The sequence below is a fragment of the Pseudophryne corroboree genome, chromosome 6 (assembly GCF_028390025.1).
Source record: "Pseudophryne corroboree isolate aPseCor3 chromosome 6, aPseCor3.hap2, whole genome shotgun sequence".
NCBI classification, from domain to species: domain Eukaryota; kingdom Metazoa; phylum Chordata; class Amphibia; order Anura; family Myobatrachidae; genus Pseudophryne; species Pseudophryne corroboree.
In genome coordinates, this window is record NC_086449.1 from 273,426,065 (window position 1) to 273,444,127 (window position 18,063).

Consider the following 18,063-nt stretch of genomic DNA (forward strand, 5'->3'; position numbering starts at 1 on the left):
ATACACAGCATATGGAGACTGTCCCACCTAAATGGTTTGGAGGCTTGCCCCGCCTGCATTCACAGTAGAGTCAATCTCTCTCCCCATCAGCAGCTAAAGGGTTACAGACTGCATGGAGGTAGAGTGATCTCTATGTTCTTTCCCCTCTTCTCTCCAGTCTAGCCAATATTTGTTTTCGCCTACACTCAAACCAGTAAACTATTTTCTCTTTGAGGGCAATCCAAATATTAATTAAAAGGAAATGACCCATGCTATTGTTTTTGGATAATATAATTCATCTGATACAAATCATTATGACAATTACATTTCTAAATTATTAGGGTCTTTAAACTTGTTCTCCTCATTATTATTATTATTATTTTTATCAAATCAAAATTTTCACCAACAATATAAATATATTGTACAGTTTGCTGTTGCCGTAGAATATAATTTATCACATATGGAAAGAAAGGAAATAAAAACAAATGTTTGTGCCTACAACTAGTGGGAAATCCAACTGCTCTTTCTGTAGGATTCCCCACATGTAAACTTCCACTTGCTGTAAATAACTGTGTTGCGTTCTGCTTACAGATATAGATGAATGTGCCACCCTGAATGGGCAGTTATGTAGAAATGGACAGTGCGTCAATATCATTGGCTCTTTCCAGTGTGTCTGTAATGAGGGATTTGAGATGGCATCCGATGGGAGAACATGTCTTGGTAAATATTGGAAATTGTTAATTCTTTAGCCTGATTTGCTTCTAGGTGTTTTGTCAAAGGTGAATAACAGCAGGGCAAGACTGACAATCCCATGTGCATAGAGATTTCATTTATTTTTACTATTGCTGTTTATACAGCCTATGCTGACTTGTTCAGGCTGCGATATATGTCAGTTAAAGGAGGAATTGATACCCTGCACACTATTAGCTGCTGTGGAAGCAGCGGGTTGGTTACAAAATGTCAACATTCATCATGTCACCATAGCCATAATATTGACGTTAACCATGTCGGCATTCATTATGTAAACAGTGATGAAATGTCATAATTTTGTCCTGGTGGGCCAGCGGTGACTTAACTTCTCCTGGAGGCTATAGCTGCTCTAGCAGGGGCTTCCGGGTTCCAGGGTCATGTGACTCACTTTCTGGTCAGAGCTGTGATCCTCTGGCTTTCTACCCGAACCCTAAGTATTTGTACCCTATCCCTCCCTCTAGTGCCTAACCCTAACTCCCCTCCCTTCGCAGCCTAGCCCTAACCCTCCAGCCCACGGCCCTACCCTAATTCCAACACTCTGACAATGTCGGCATCTCGCATACAGTATTTACATTCTGAGACTGTCGATATGTTGCCTTTTGAAATTTTAACATTGTCAACATTGTGGGTTCAACATTATGAATGTCGACATACATTGTTATTGTTGGCTTTTTGTCTACACCCCGAAATGTTGTTAGCAAATGTCGACATTATACCTGTCAACAATGTGGGGTCGACATTATGAATTGTCAACCGTTAGACTACATCAAAAAGCAGCTCATGCAATAAGCTATTAAGTGCGTGTACTGAGTACAGTAGGAGAAATTATCGGCCTGAGAAACTTTATATGTAATTACTAAAAGCTTTAATTCTCTGATTTTAATTTATACAGTTTTAAAATTAATATGCGTATTGAACATTTACAACTTATGATTACTTTATTGGTGTCATTTATTATAATCATAGCTTTCTAGAATAAGGGAAATAAATGAATCATATAATTATTGCAATACAGGGACATGCATTAAAACAGTAAGTTATACAGAAAACACTTCTGAACTTAAATTAAATAAGAAAAAAAAAATCCAGCTTGGGCTAGAGCGGGATCTTTTCAAATTTGTTCTTAAAGGGCAATTTGCATTGCTGACTTAGGAACTATAAAAACTTTCTTTGGGAGGAATTCAATTAGGCATGAGATTTGCTGCACAAGGAATAGCTTTGTGCAAAGTGCTGGAATCTATGGGTTTCCCAGCGCATTAAGGGGGTCATTATGACCCGTTCACTCGCTGCTTTTTGTCGCAGCCGAGCAAACGGGTCCCTACTGCGCATGCACCGGAGCTGTAGTGCGTCGGCGCATGCCAGACGGCCGAAGGCCGTAGCAGGGCTGCGATAGCCTCTGCCTGATTGACAGGCAGAGGCGATCACTGGGCGGGAGGGGGCGGAACGGCGGCGTTTTGCCTCCGTTTCGTGGGAGCGGTCCGGCCAACGCAAGGGCCGCATCAGCTGCGTGACGTCACACGCAGCCGCTGCGGGCCGGGGAGCGATGAGTAGCTCCCGGCCAGCACGCTAAAGCTGCACTGGCCGGGAGCTACTCTTGTAGTGCAAAGGCATTGCCACTGTGCGATGCCTTTGCACTTCTGTGGGGGGGGCCGGCACTGACATGTGGGGCGGACTAGCCCTATGCTGGGCGTCCCCCTGCATGTCAGTGTGAATGATCATAGCTGTGCTAAATTTAGCACAGCTACGATCAACTTGGAATGATCCCCTAAATTCATAGTCTGCATTTTATCACACATTTTTCTTGCAGCTCCTAAGGCTGCGAGGAAAAATTCACCTGAATCTCTGCAGCTTAGTGTGGGGGGACCCCGCAGCTAATTGAATCAGGCAGCACATTCAGTTAGCTGTGGGGTAAACCCTGTGCCTAATTGAATTGAATCCTAATTGAATTCTTTGGCTCTCTTATTATTAATGGTCAAAATCATTAATGAACGTTAAACTACAGACTGTTATGCAGGATGTTTCATTTATTATTTCCATTCCCATCCCCTTTTTTTCTTTGCCTTTTCCTTGTCCTTCCTCCTCTAAAAGTCCTGTCCATAAATGTAAGATTAAAATATATGTGGAAAGTAAGTGCTGACAATGGTTTCTCTGTTTATATATTTATTTTTTAAAGGCTGATTTTTATTTATTGAACATTTTTTTATTGTGTACTTGCAGTGTTTATATATGTTATCATTTCCAAATTAATTTTCTTCTTAAAGCTTCCATGCTTTACGTGGACCCAGAACATGTGCACAAAGATTTGGAATCGTCTTTCAATAAATTACATTGTGTGCTTATTCCAGCAGGTGGTACTCAAACTGAAAGGTTACCTGGCTTTGACACAAATGGGTGTGTGGGTGGTAGACAGTCTTCCATGACCTCATCCAAATGAACAGATTTTATGACTTATCACTCAGCTGTGTATAGCAGTCTTTGCCGTTTCCCAACTCTGAGAGACTTAAAATGTTGATATTATGTTCTTAGATATCAATGAGTGCGCCCTTGATCCTGGATTGTGTGCTCCTGGAACGTGTCAAAATCTGGATGGCTCGTACCGCTGCATCTGTCCTCCTGGATATGTTCTGAAAGATGACAAATGTGAAGGTACATTGAAAAAGCTTGTAATCTAAATATTTAAAGGTACGCTAAAAAGAAAAGCTGACCTCGTAAAATGACTTTGCCGTTGCAGACATTGACGAATGTGTTGAGGAGCCAGAGATCTGTGCTCTAGGGACTTGCAGCAATACCCCTGGCAGCTTCTCCTGTCTGTGCCCAGAGGGGTTTGTGCTATCATCAACTGGACGGCGATGCCAAGGTAAAGTGTTCAATGCTTTCCTAGTTACTCTGTGCTGTCACATTTACCATAGCACAACCTCACACTGTTAGCTTCTGCTTTGCCAAGATGACCACAAATCATACCAGTGGCATGTTGGAAGTGCTGTTGCCATGTTGGCAGTGCCAGTGGCATGTTGGCAATGTCACTGTACCCAAACCCTTGAATATTGTATTTATAGTTAGATATTATCTTATTATATTTTGTATATTTTTACCACCCACGTCCTTAATCCCAGATTATAGGAACATTATTAGAGTGATAGGTCTTTCATGCACTATTTCTTTCACCGTAACAGATCTAAGACTTGGGTTCTGCTATTCCAAATTTGAAGATGGGAAGTGTATTTCCCCGAAGGCCCAAAATCACTCAAAACAGGAATGTTGCTGTGCAATGAAGGAGGCTGGATGGGGATCTCCGTGTGAATTGTGCCCTGTGGAAGGAGATGGTATGATCTAAATAAGTACTAGGCTGGCACATGTAAAGGCGGCATACAGCGGTCCTTACAGTTTCCGTTTAAATACAGAACTGCAACATGTTTTTAGCTCTATAAGTTTTAGGATTTTGATATTAAATTAGTATTTTATAATGTCAAAGAGCACATTTATATCATATAACAATCAAGTAAAATAGAATAAATTCCCAGACAATTCCACAGGGAAACAATTACTCAGTACAACAAAACAGTTTTCCACCCACCAAAAGCTGGCGAGCGCTTTGTTTCAAATGCACTTGAAAGCCGATCTTGGAAGAACATTTATAGATGTACATGATGTGATGTCCAAGAGAGCACATTCCAAAAGAAATCATGAGAAACACTTACGCAGACAGTGCCAACTTATTGCATGTTTGATCAAACTCTATAAGCCGCTGCCATTTTAACCCCTTATGGGGTAACATCAGTTGGAATGACACAGGCTTCTTAGCTGTCCCCTAAGTGATGACTTCTGATAAAGAGAATTCAGGTGGTTCATAGGACTGTTTGGTAGATATTTTTGGGATATGCTGATCATATATAACTAACATATAATTATTTTGTATATGCTTTATTTGCAGAGGCTTTCCGAGAGATCTGTCCATTTGGATCTGGCGTGGTTGTCGGACCAAACGATGAGCGAATCGGTAAGATGTAATATTATATAATATTATATATACCATACAACTGCAAGAAACATCCCACCCAGGTTTACATTGTGCCTTTCTCTTTTCTTCTTCTAGACATGGATGAATGTACTATTCCAGACAAATGCAAGAATGGAATATGTATCAACACAGACGGTTCCTATCGATGTGAATGTTCCTTTGGATATATACTTACAGGAGACGAGTGCATAGGTCTGTTATAGTTTAATACAAATATAGAGAGAACTCATTGATCTGTGAAGCCTATCTACATTATACATAGGAGACTGAGGAAATAATTCCAGAATTAAGGATTTTAGAAACGTTCCCGCTGAAAAAGAAAGTGCTTGAATTGTGATTGCAGGTCGGTGTCCACCACCACCTTTTGGAGACCTTTCACTTTAGCAAGTTCCTCTCCTACCATTGCTTTGCTCTTACACAGGAACAAGTCTATTATAGGAACAGCATTTCCACTTCCGCTTTCATCTACATTGCTAATTGGAACAAGGATTTAAAGGAGGATTACAGGGAATGTTCCGATCCAAGGGTTTCCTCAAACCCTTATAACACTGCAGTTAGTTGTGTTTATGACACACTACGCAAATGTGCATCAGATAAGTGGGGTAGCAGAAGAGATTGCAGTATTATTAAAGTCCCTATCGCCTGGTATCTTCTCACCTGTACCCTGGCACCCTCTCCCTAGGACCTTTCCCCTATCCCCTCATTAGCATCCCTGACACCCTGTACTTTCCCCACGATAAACTAGATTAACCCTTAAATTATATGGGTTTTTTCAATGATATCTGATTTTGCTTGTGAAACTCCCAACAACTTTGAATTACTTCAAAACGAAATACAGAAACCCTACTTATAACTGATGCTTAGCCATGCCATAAAAAGTATCCATAAGGAACACCATATATGTTAAACAAATGATGTATTGTATTGCACATGCAATTTATATTCAGTGTTATATACAAAATATTTCAGGTAGTTTCCTTGTCACACTGAGTATACAGTTTCCTCTTTTGTAAATAGGCTACAATGAAACAAATTGACATGTACAAGGTCACTAGGACCTGACACTGGGTTTCAACTCAGAGGCTCCAGTCTTGCAAGTCTGTGACAGTGTCTTCCTTATACAGTCAGTGACCATAACACATAGCTTACACACTTTTGTCATTTATACTTGTGGTCACCTCTATGTTCTATTAAATAGTTAAAACGACTTAGATATATATCTCTATAGTTCTCACTGTCTAATGCCTATTAACTGTATACTTTCACTAAGCTGTACAGAGAAAAAACAAAGGTGTGCCGTTTTAAATTAGGGTACATTAAAGATAATATAACATTTGTTAGACAATATTCTATTAAATAAAAAATTAAGAAATTACTGTAGAAGCGTGTAAGTGCCACAGTTTGTGTGGGCTATTATTTTTACAACCCATACAGCCGATGTCCCTAAAAATGTGACAGAAAGAACCAGTTAGGGAGCTTGCTATAGTGTACATCTGTTAATAATGTGAAAATATATAGTACATATACTCAAATACTCTTATGGTGGAAATGATAGTGGAGCATTTGTATGTCACTAATACTTAGAACCTGTCTTTTAGATACTGATGAGTGCGCTGTCGGAAATCCATGTGGAAATGGAACTTGCAAGAATGTGATTGGTGGGTTTGAGTGCACATGTGAAGAAGGCTTCGAGCCGGGACCAATGATGGCGTGTGAAGGTAATTTCTGCATTAGATTGTTTAAAGCTCATTAAATTAGTCAATTAGTGTAAAATAGGAAGCAAATTTCAGTTCATATTTTCATATTCATTGAACACTGTGGGCTAGATGCAGCGTTGAAAGCAGTTTACAGCAAAAGCACGGAAGATTATTTTACTAAACATATTCAGTTTGCTCAATATGCTGACCAGCACCTTAACTGGCTGGCTGGCACTAGGACACGTTGTTTGTCCCCCTTCTTTTGCCACTACCAGCTTAGTATACTCTTACAAAATAATACTCCACTCATTACAAGCAGTATTACAAGCAGATTACAAAAACTAATAGATACCAGTCAGTGCCATCTTCACGTTTGGGCACACTGGTGAGCTGCCCACAATTTTAGGGGCCTTCAAGCTTTGGCAGTGTCTGTGTGCCGCATCCTGATTGGTGGATGACTTGAGCTATCCACCAATAAGAGTGCAGCATTCTCTACCTGCCTTCCAGTTTGCAGCCAGACAGTGAATGGCTGTCAGCATGCCGATTGGTGAAGTTATCCAACAATCAGAGTGCTGATGGCCATTCAGTGTAAGGAAGCATGTTGAGAGATGGCGTGGGATTGCAGCAAGGGTAAATTAATATATATATATATATATATATATATTTAATGTATTCCCATGAATGGGTCAGTAGGCCCTAGTTTATTGCTTTGCCCATTGCCTACAATGCTGTTTAGACAGTATACCAGTATAATATTACATAACAATATCTAATAAATACATATGTTCTTATAATAATTATGCTGAACTTTCTTAACAGATGTCAATGAGTGTGCACAAAATCCTTTGTTGTGCGCTTTCCGCTGTGTTAACACCTACGGCTCCTATGAATGCAAGTGTCCAGCGGGTTATGTGCTCCGAGAAGACAAGAGAATGTGCAAGGGTGAGTGTAACTAATCTGTCCAGCTGGCTCACAATTGCTGGTGTCATAATGTTATTACAGACACAGCATTATTACTGTCAGAATACAGTATGATGTGACCATGTGAGAACGTTTCATAATAAATAATAGCATTTAATCATGCAGCTGTGCTTTTTATGATGTGTATGGAGTATAATTGCCACATTGATCATTATTCATTACTGACGCTCCCTGCTCTCACTTTACTGCTAGCCAGAGATTCTAATTATTAAAGCTATTATCATTGTTTACTTAAAAGGTCTCACAAAAATCTGCAGCATTGTACATTGAAGGAAATCATATCACAAAGTTGTGGAGAACTAGAGAAAGTTAATAGATATGTGTTTGTGATAATCGATTGACCTAACCAAATGAACCAACAATCTGATCTATTACATGAAAGCTCTTCATACAAATGCAATATGACACTTGCAATGTAATAGTGCAATTCCAAGTCCAGCAATCATACAACTGTTCTGCATTTGCAATGATAAGAAAAATTATAATGTGCGGAAAACAAACTGTGGCATCACTAAAAATGGCATCGCCATGTACTTACCTCAGTTTTATATAGGTGTGATCGAAATTGTTTACTCAGGAATAAAACGCATTTAGCATACATGGCCAACCTTACAGATTATTTCCTATATGTGATCAATTTACTAAAGATCAATTTTCCTATAAGGGGTTACTTTACTAAAGATCGATTTTTGCTCTATTTAAAATAGATCTAAAAACCAGTTAACAAGGTGTTTCAGGGACAAATTCCATATTTACCAAAAGTCGATTTTCAGGACGATTTTTACCTTTAGTAGATTTCAGATATGCAAAATCGACCAAAAATTGGTCAAAATCGACTTTTAGTAAGTACAGTATACCCTTCCCTCTCACATGTAATCCGCTCTTCATACTGTAGGTATAGTTTCCATAGAGGGTATTCCAACATCTCCGTAATAACTTTACTATTATGAATACTTTAGGATGGTTAAAAAAGATCAATACAGTGGTATTAAAATTAATAAATTCAGAAACTTTGTAATCATATCCTATAAACTACTAAAACGGTTACTGCTGATGCATCAGCAACATATAGTTAAATATACTGGATTGTGCACTGGTGACAGTGTGTGGCAGGACCTCCAATCTGGTACAAGTTAGGTCCTCATAATCTAGTTTTTATATCTTTTGCCATATATGTCTTGTCTGCTGCACTATGGCCTAACCATAACATACTGATCATCATGCACACATACTGGTCACACCAGACAAGCGTGGAAGGCAGGAAATATCATACGACAGACGCAAGAGAACAGTGGGCGTTATAGTCTGGAGTTGTGGAATTTAAAGCTTCAGTTAGTTTTTGGAATGCTGCGTTCCAGCTGCATCATTTGTTTTTATTCCTTGTTAGTAATGATAACTATTTTTTTACATCTATCCTGACTTATTTATTAAAGTATACATTTCTTTTTGCTTCATTCATATCTGTTGCGTCTTATGTTTAGTGTGTATGAAATTATTTACATGACATAAGTATGCATGTGTACGATTTGTAAACAGCACCGTCTCTTCTTTCTCCTACAGATCAGGATGAGTGTGAAGATGGGCTTCATGACTGTGACTCTAAACAGATGACCTGCAAAAATCTTATTGGAACATTTATGTGTATATGTGGACCTGGGTATCAACGTAGGCCAGACGGTGAAGGATGTATGGGTAAGGGAGGTTATCATTGAATACTTCAGAGAAAGTTTGGATAAAGAGATGCAAACGAGCAAGGAAAAAAGTTTAGGGAGTCTATGGCAAAGCAGGACGTAAATGAGAACTCATAAACATGAGTACAGCTGTAAATTGTTCTCATTAACTGGATGAAAAAAAATCGGAACATGCAATTTTAAATTATGTCTGGTCAGAACGTGGAAACTTCAGATTGCGGAAAACTTTAACAATGTGTAAATACTATTTATTTTCTTACGTAGAAAGCTCCATTGAATTATAATTCTGCTTTTAGAGCATTGTAGATATCTTGCACAATACACAGTGTTAGTTTGTTATACCCATAGGATATTTTTTCCCATAAATATTTTTAATAGTATAAGGATATTTGTACCCATTTGTTATACCCATAGGACTTATATGAGTGTTATTTTAGCATTATAGTGCTTTGGGCTTGTTTAATGTGTTTTTGTTTCATAAGATCTGAACGAATGCAGTAAGCCGGGACTATGTGAAAATGGAAAATGTCTGAACACTGTCGGCAGCTACAGGTGTGAGTGCGCGGACGGATTCAATGCCAGCGCTACAGAGACAGAATGTATTGGTGAGTATGAGAAGTGGCAGTCATATCGCTGATCAAAAAGCAAATCATATTCCGTTAAATATTTCAATCAAAATTTTCAAAAATCTTTTATAATTTCTTGATCAACAAATAATAATGATCCACTTTCAGTTCACTAATCAGAATAATAGCAGTTGTCTGTAATTAGGATTGCATATAGGAAGTTACTTTAAAGTCTATAAACTTGTACCCTAACAGTCATAGGCATTGTTTTGCTCTACAATTAAGTCTAATTCATTTATCTAGAGATCTTTGTAAATACATGTTGTCTGTTTTATTCAGACATTAGATTATTACGCCACCATTATTATGCAGCTCTTTACAGAGAATATTGAATCTAGTTTCTAATCAGTTCCTGCACCACTGGAGCTTACAGTATAAATTCTCCACCACACAATGTCATACTCTTTTGTGAGCAGCCAATGGACCTACCAATATCTCTTTTAGTTGTGGGTAGAAACATAATAAACATTTGGGGAACATACACACTCCACACAGATGAAGCCCTGGTCTGAACTAAACCCATTTTGACAGTGCTGTGAGATAGCAATGTGAACACACGTGCCAGTATGCAGAAAGGTAATAATATATACAATTTTAGCTGGTAATTATAGTGGCATTAGCCTCCACAGAGATGAACCTACATTTTTTTAAATAAAACTATCACTTTAAAAAAAAAATTAATGTAAAAAAAGTTGGTGTGTCGGGGGATTTACAGTAAGTCCCTTTTACTCCCAGATTGTACAATGTAGAAAGATTAGATAACCCCAATTTGAAAGAGGGGAGTCTCCTCTTTAAAGCTTTGTGCCCAATCTTAAATTAAATATGATTATCCGTGTGATCACCAGACATTAACCCCCTACACAATAGAAATATGAAGGACTGGAGATCTTACCCAGCCTGGCTTCCAATAGGGCTATTTGAAAAGATGGGGCCCCTTGGTACTTATCGTCTGACAATCACCTGAGATTGTCTGACTACAAAAAACATAGCTTTCTAATACATGCCTTGGTTCACTCTCTTGAAAAAAACTTTTTTGGCCATCTTCATTTGACATGTTAGAATGTACAAAAAGACTAATTGTATTTTCTAAAAATACAGTTTCTTCTAAAACAAGTAAGGTAAAATGCATGGGTAATGCATTCAAAATATGGGCTCAGAACCTCCCCCCATATCTTTCCAAGTTCTCTGTGAAGCTGTTGTCCTACATTTTAGTAGCTGCTAAAAAAAGTTGATAGCTCGTACTTGGAAAAACCCACTCCGGCTGTCCCTCTCTGCCTTTAAAATCGCTCAAGTATGGGCTCCGTGGTTCTCCCACAAAGGCACCCCCTGCCCCTGACCCCTATGCTTACCTGCTTCACTGGACCCATGTGCGACGAGGCCATCATCTTCGCTTCGCCTTTCCTTGCTGTATTACCTTGGACAGGTAGTCTTCATCTCTATAATGATACTTTCTGTGTATCAAATGATGATGCTCCTCAAGATGCTTAATCTTCTCAAGTAGTCCACCCCCTCCCACTTGCATAAATTATTATTTTTGGGGGGTTCTACTCACATGTTATGATTTCTATCGTATTTTATATGTTTGAAAAGGTGGCTCACTGTTGATGATGTCTACATTCATGTGTACTTTTAAATAAAGAATAAAAAAAATATATGGGCTCAGAATGGGGTGAGAAAACTCTCAGCATCAAAGGGGTTAAAGGTATCCAGATGCTTAAAAACAGATCAAACTGATGAAACCATTTGCTGAGATTTATTCAGCCAATAATGACGTGGTTTTATTTGTTACAGACAACAGGCTGGGATATTGCTTCACTGAAGTATTACACACCATGTGCCAGCTGGGATCCTCTACACAGAACTCTGTCACCAAGTCTGAATGTTGTTGTAATGCTGGCAGAGGCTGGGGTATTACCTGTGAGATCTGCCCCTTCCCTGGCACTGTTCAGTTTAAAAAACTTTGCCCTTACGGCAAAGGGTACACGACTGGAGGAGAAGGTATGTGTCTTTGCTCGAGATGTACCTGTTATTGACATGACTGAATGGAAACATAACAAGTATATTTATGTATTTATTTATTTATTTATTTATTTATGTATGTATGTAGGTATTTATTTATTAATTAATTACGTTTCTTATATAGCGCAGCATGTTCCGCTGGGCTTTACAATTGGTAAAACATTAATAGAACAAAAGTGAGTAATAACAGACAGTCTTAGAGGTATCAAGCTTACAATCCATAGGGAAATAGACATTGCTACACAAGGATAGGTGCTACCTATTGCATAATGGTCCACCAGATTGCAAAGGTTCTTAATGAGCTGCATGATATGGTCAATCAGCAATTTTGGCCAAGGGTCAGGAGGGTGTAAAAGTGAAGAAAACAAATATGTGAGGTTATGTGTGTTGTACAGAGGGGATGTAATTAGCTAGGGAGGCATTGAAGGTTATGCGGGTGGGTCCGGAATTTGATAGGCTTGTCTGAAGAGGTGAGTTTTCCGGGAACGCTTTAAGTTTTGGAGACTAGAGGTGAGTCTTATTGTGCGTGGGAGGGCATTCCACAGAGTGGGTGCAGCCTAGACAAAGTCCTGTAATTTTGAATGTGAACAAGTAATACGTGTGTATGAGAGACGCAGATCTTGTGCAGAGCAGAGAGGTCGAGTAGGGAGATATTTTGAGATGAGCGAAGAGATGTATGTTGGTGAAGTTTGTTTAATAGCCTTGGATGTAAGTATAGGAGACAGTATATCAGTAAGTATAGCAGAACTAGGAACTTTACAGATCAACACATGGTTATTTTTGACCTTCTAAATCCAAATTTTACAAAATGACGCAAACTCTATTATCATTATAGAAATCTTAAATGTAAATATACTGAATAATGAAATATTCTAACATGTATTTACTAAATTCACAAGTAATTTCCTGGTTGATTTGTCAATTAGAAATATTTATATGGAAAGCTATATTTTGTAAAGTATTCTTTATGGTACCATGAAATAGATATCCCAGGGTAGATAGCCAGGCTGGTACTCTATTAAACAATATGGAGTTCACTTAGTCACTCTCATGTTACTGACTAGAAATGCTGAACACATCTGGCTTGATTGGTCTGTCCGGCAGTTAAGGTGAATTTAGTAAATACTACCAGTAAGTCTCTCATATAATGGCTAAAGTGGTTATTATTTTGAGCACTGAAATTTCTGCCTTTATCTACTTGAAGAGAAATATAATCACAGTCTTGTTGCCAGCTTTCCACTAGAGAATAAGATTCATTTGAGATGAAAACTATACTGTAGATGAAATGAGTTATAGATCAGAAGCAAGATTACCAAACTGCAAATGCTGATTTCCAGTGTGTACAGATGTGTAGCCTGTACGTGTAATGATACAGTCCATTACAGTCAGTAGTAAGGAGTGTCTGACAGCCTTTTATATAATCTTCAGAGTGGTATATGTTTGATAATATAAAGCACTGATGTAGAAATGATTGTATGACAATATGTCTCATTCTCCTACTTGACCCTTAGATATAGATGAGTGTCACGTGCTACATGGAATCTGTCGCAATGGACAGTGCATCAATCAAAGAGGATCATACAAGTGTCAGTGCAATCTAGGCTATACCCCGGATGTGACAGGCACCTTATGCATAGGTATGTTGGCAAAGACAGAGAGGATTCAGTTACTGACCAGTAATTTTGGCCATTCATCTTATTCTATACCATCCAATTCGAGGGCTCTCAATTTCTTATATTTGCTTGGATCAGCGTTTTTCAGGTGGTGTTACGGCTGCCCAACAACAAGCTTAAAAAGTTCATGTTTTCTGCATCCCACCGCCATACTGATTTCCTGCTACCATATTGTCACTTGACTTGTAACTGCCACTTTATTCTCCTGCAGCCTCCTGTTATCTTCAATCTGTAGACTACATACCTCCAGTACTCTAGTCTTGCTTACATTTCCTGCACTTAGCATACACCATACTCTGTCCCATTTAACCTCTTACTAGCTATTAATACATCTTACAGTCTTACATCTTAACTGTTATATCCCTGACTGTATCTTACTAAAGGGTACATTTACTAAGCAGTGATAAGAGCGGAGAAGTGAGCCAGTGGAGATATTTCCCCATCAACCAATCAGCAGCTCTGTATCATTTTATAGTATGCAAATTATAGATGTTACTTCAGTGCTGATTGGTTGCCATGGGCAACTTCTCCACCAGCTCACTTCTCCGCTCTTATCACTGCTTAGTAAATGTACCCCTTAGTCCTTGTTAAATTTCCTGATCGCTACCATTGCTTTTTGCCATTCATTTAACTTTGTATTTGTTGTGATCAAAGTGATTTTAATCTACTGTGATTATTGTTGTTATTGTGAAATACTGCACATTCTTCAACTCTTCTTTTCCATTTTAAATAGGTCGTCCACCCTCCTCCTCCACACACATCACCTTTCCCCTTTCTTATCTTTCCAATAGTCCATGTCATCCCTCCACATTACTGTCCTTTACCCTGCACATACAACTGACATTCCGTGCTCTTATGTACCTCTTTCTTCTTCTCCATTCCCACTTTGCATTAATTCATTGTATGTTTCTCAACCACTTCCCCTCACTTCCTCTCTCTCTTCCCTCCTCCTTCCTTCCTTCCTCACGTACTCTCCCTGTATGACTGCACACTCTCTACCCTCTGCATCCCCCTTGCAATGCACATACCCATACTCTCCACCTCTCGCACCGCCTGCTACCACCCCAACCAGTCACTGTACAAGTGATTCTTTCGACCTCATCTACATCCCCCTCTTTAATCCCTCTCTTTCTATTTTGCCTTCCAGGATGCCAGGTCTTTCTATAATAAACTGGTCCTCATCCATGAGCACTTTATCTCCATCTCCCTCAACCTTCTCACTCTCTCCTGAATCACCCCAAATGGCATGGCTTCGGTCGCACATGAAGCCTCCATCAGCCCACATCCCAACCTTTTCACTACAAACTTACCTGCTACCTCCAATTATGTTCTTGCGCTACTGAGTTATATTGGAAGAAGTCAGGTTCTCTCAATGAATTTATCTATTTCAAAGCCATCATATCCTCCTACAGCTCCACCCTGTCTCTCTCCAAATAGTATTATTCAAGGTCTCTTATTTCTTATCCCCACTGACTGTTTGCTATCTTTTCCCTCCTTACATACGTCCTGCCTGTCGTGCCCCTGACTTTTTCACATCAACAATCGATGCCACCCACATGACACCGCCTATCAGTCTCTATATACATCACTCTCTTTGCCCTCCATCTGCCTGCCTACTTCTCCCCTGCCACTGGCGATAAAGTCCATGCCCTTTTCTTACCCTCTCCCTCTCCACGTAACCCCATTCATTCTCACTTTCCCCACTCTCTCTCCCAATACCGGCCTCTTCAATCTGTCCCTCTCTTCCAGTACCATCCCTTCCTCTTTTAAGTATGCTAATGTCACACACATTATAAAAAAAACTGTCTTGACTCAGACTCACTCTCCAGCTAGAGCCCTATCTTTCTCCTCCTGTGAGGCTTGCCTATAGTCACTTCACTACTTTCCTCTCTTATCTCTGCTCCTTTCCAGATACTGTAAATGTATTTTAATGAAGTCATTAATTATCTTACTGCACATTCCAGGGCCAGGTTCTCCTTAGTCTTCTGGACTTATCTCCAGCCTTTGACCTCTCTCCCTCTGTTCTCTCTCATGTCTCTAACTTTCTTTCTTTCTGGATGCTCCAACACTTTCTCAAGATTAATTTGTCTATAACTGTCCTCATTGTATTTCCCCTATCCAGGACCACATTACCACCCCTACGCTCTCTATCACACTCTCCTCTGCCTCTCAAGTTTTCTACATGGGAGTCATCCCTAACTTCTCCTTCTACTTACCTCACCACATTTAGTTTATCTCACAAACTTGCTGATTACACATTTGCAATATGACCAGAATCACTCCTTCCCTCACTATAGACACCATCCATGCACTTCTCATCTCCCACCTAGAGTACTGCAATCTCCTTCTCTCTGGCCTATCTGTCACTTGACTCTCCCAACTGCAATCTAGTATTGACATATACACCATTCTCATTTATATCTCTTTCTGCTCTGTGTTAGCCTCCCCACTTTGCAAACTGCTTCCCATCCACCACAGAATAAAGTATAAACCCCCCCTCAGTTATAAAGCTCCCTTCTACATCTGCAACCTCATTTCTGTCCACACTCCCTCAAACCCCCTTCACTCCTCTATTGATTGCTGCCTTACTTCCACAGTAATCACCTCATCTCACCCCCACATTCAAGATTTCTCTTGTGCTGCTCCTTTACTCTGAGACTCTACCATGCTCTATCAGACTTTTTGCCAGCCTCCACACCTTCTAACAGGCCTCACTTCATCATGCACACCCATCAGCACTCATAACTCTCTACTTTAATCCTCTGACAACATACAAATAACCTCTCCGCTCACCCTCCTGGTCTTCCCTCTTAGACGGTCAGTTTTCATGGGCATTTCCCTTTAACCTTGTTCTCTCTTCCTATCACTATCCCTACAACCAATGTGTATTTACTCACCTGTCAACATGTATCCCATTGGTGACTTTGCTACTGTCTGTCCTCCCACTAAGTGGATACAAGCTACAGTAATAGAGTGCTCTGTGCTCTGTACACCCCGTCACCCCATTCACATGCAATAGTGAGTCTCTATACCCTATCATATTCTCCCCCTACCCTCATCACTGTCTTTGGATTTATCACTAAACAACAGTATATGTATTTATGTAATATTCATGTCATTATGGTCGCATCACTGTATGCCGCTGCAAACCTTTGTGGTGCCTTACAAATAAAAGTTAAAATAGTAATAGCTGAGCTGTTTGTTCTGCATGTTTTGTTCCTTTACCCCTGTACTGACTACAGAATTATGATTATTGTTACAGATCTTGATGAATGTGTCCAGTCTCCCAAGCCCTGCAACTTTATCTGCAAAAATACTCCTGGAAGCTTCCAGTGTTCTTGCCCTCGCGGCTATGTCCTGCAAGAGGACGGGAGAAGCTGCAAAGGTAACACATTGTTTGGATGGATTGTGTTTATTTCTGGCATGTAGGAATAAAATTTCTTTCCATAGAATTGCTCAGTTGTTAACAAGCACATATAATGATACAGGGAGTGTCAATTATTACATGTAAAAGAAATGATTCTTGGGGATGGTAACATTAGTTGTTGTCCATGACTAGTGAGAATGCTGGTATATTATTTTCATGTAAAATGGTGAGATTTTATTTGGTCATAATTTTGTCCATATCTCATGGGACTATTGATGGAGAATCAGGTTTGGCCAGCAGACAGTTATTAGTCCCTCAACCACAGAACAACTATGGAACTGATATACGAGTGAACACTGTGCAAATCTGCAGCGAATACCTGCATGCTCAGAAAGCAAACCCATATGAGCCACGGAGGCGTGTGCAATTCTGACACTCACTCCTGCCTGCACCTGGATAGGTGGAATGGGTGAGGGAAGGAGTGGTCTAATGTAGGCCAAGTGTAGTAAAGGTGTAAATAGTCTTTCCCCAGTGAGGGGTTCATGGGGAACCCTGGGGTAGATGCATAAAGAAGTGAATAGAGTTGAAAAGTGAGCCAGTGAAAACGTTGCTACCTACAGTATAAATTTATAGCCTGCAATTGATAAAATAAGAATTTACTTACCGATAATTCTATTTCTCGTAGTCCGTAGTGGATGCTGGGGACTCCGTCAGGACCATGGGGTTTAGCGGCTCCGCAGGAGACAGGGCACAATAATAAAAGCTTTAGGATCAGGTGGTGTGCACTGGCTCCTCCCCCTATGACCCTCCTCCAAGCCTCAGTTAGGATACTGTGCCCGGACGAGCGTGCATAATAAGGAAGGATATTGAATCCCGGGTAAGACTCATACCAGCCACACCAATCACACCGTACAACCTGTGATCTGAACCCAGTTAACAGTATGATAACAACGAAGGAGCCTCTGAAAAGATGGCTCACAACAAGAATAACCCGATTTTTGTAACAATAACTATGTACAAGTATTGCAGACAATCCGCACTTGGGATGGGCGCCCAGCATCCACTACGGACTACGAGAAATAGAATTATCGGTAAGTAAATTCTTATTTTCTCTAACGTCCTAAGTGGATGCTGGGGACTCCGTCAGGACCATGGGGATTATACCAAAGCTCCCAAACGGGCGGGAGAGTGCGGATGACTCTGCAGCACCGAATGAGAGAACTCCAGGTCCTCCTCAGTCAGGGTGTGCCCCTGACCAAGTA

General features: G+C 39.9%; 1 protein-coding gene and 1 long non-coding RNA gene across 4 annotated transcripts in view; one reads left to right on the forward strand and one right to left on the reverse strand.

Moving 5' to 3' along the window:
• Positions 1-18,063, forward strand: part of FBN1 (fibrillin 1) — a 343,784-nt gene that overhangs the window by 304,305 nt on the left and 21,416 nt on the right. For all 3 annotated transcript variants that reach the window (XM_063926051.1, XM_063926050.1, XM_063926049.1), the window contains exons 48-60: positions 571-699; positions 3,256-3,375; positions 3,461-3,586; positions 3,903-4,052; positions 4,661-4,726; positions 4,823-4,939; positions 6,346-6,465; positions 7,264-7,386; positions 8,986-9,117; positions 9,599-9,721; positions 11,534-11,740; positions 13,273-13,398; positions 16,697-16,819. In XM_063926051.1, coding sequence (XP_063782121.1) covers positions 571-699; positions 3,256-3,375; positions 3,461-3,586; positions 3,903-4,052; positions 4,661-4,726; positions 4,823-4,939; positions 6,346-6,465; positions 7,264-7,386; positions 8,986-9,117; positions 9,599-9,721; positions 11,534-11,740; positions 13,273-13,398; positions 16,697-16,819 — 1,662 coding nt within the window. The remainder of the gene's footprint in view (positions 1-570; positions 700-3,255; positions 3,376-3,460; positions 3,587-3,902; positions 4,053-4,660; positions 4,727-4,822; positions 4,940-6,345; positions 6,466-7,263; positions 7,387-8,985; positions 9,118-9,598; positions 9,722-11,533; positions 11,741-13,272; positions 13,399-16,696; positions 16,820-18,063) is intronic.
• LOC134932035 (uncharacterized) overlaps positions 3,268-18,063 on the reverse strand; it is a 115,298-nt gene continuing 100,502 nt past the window's right edge. Inside the window, exon 3 of the long non-coding RNA XR_010179232.1 lies at positions 3,268-3,353. This is a non-coding gene — a long non-coding RNA (uncharacterized LOC134932035). The remainder of the gene's footprint in view (positions 3,354-18,063) is intronic.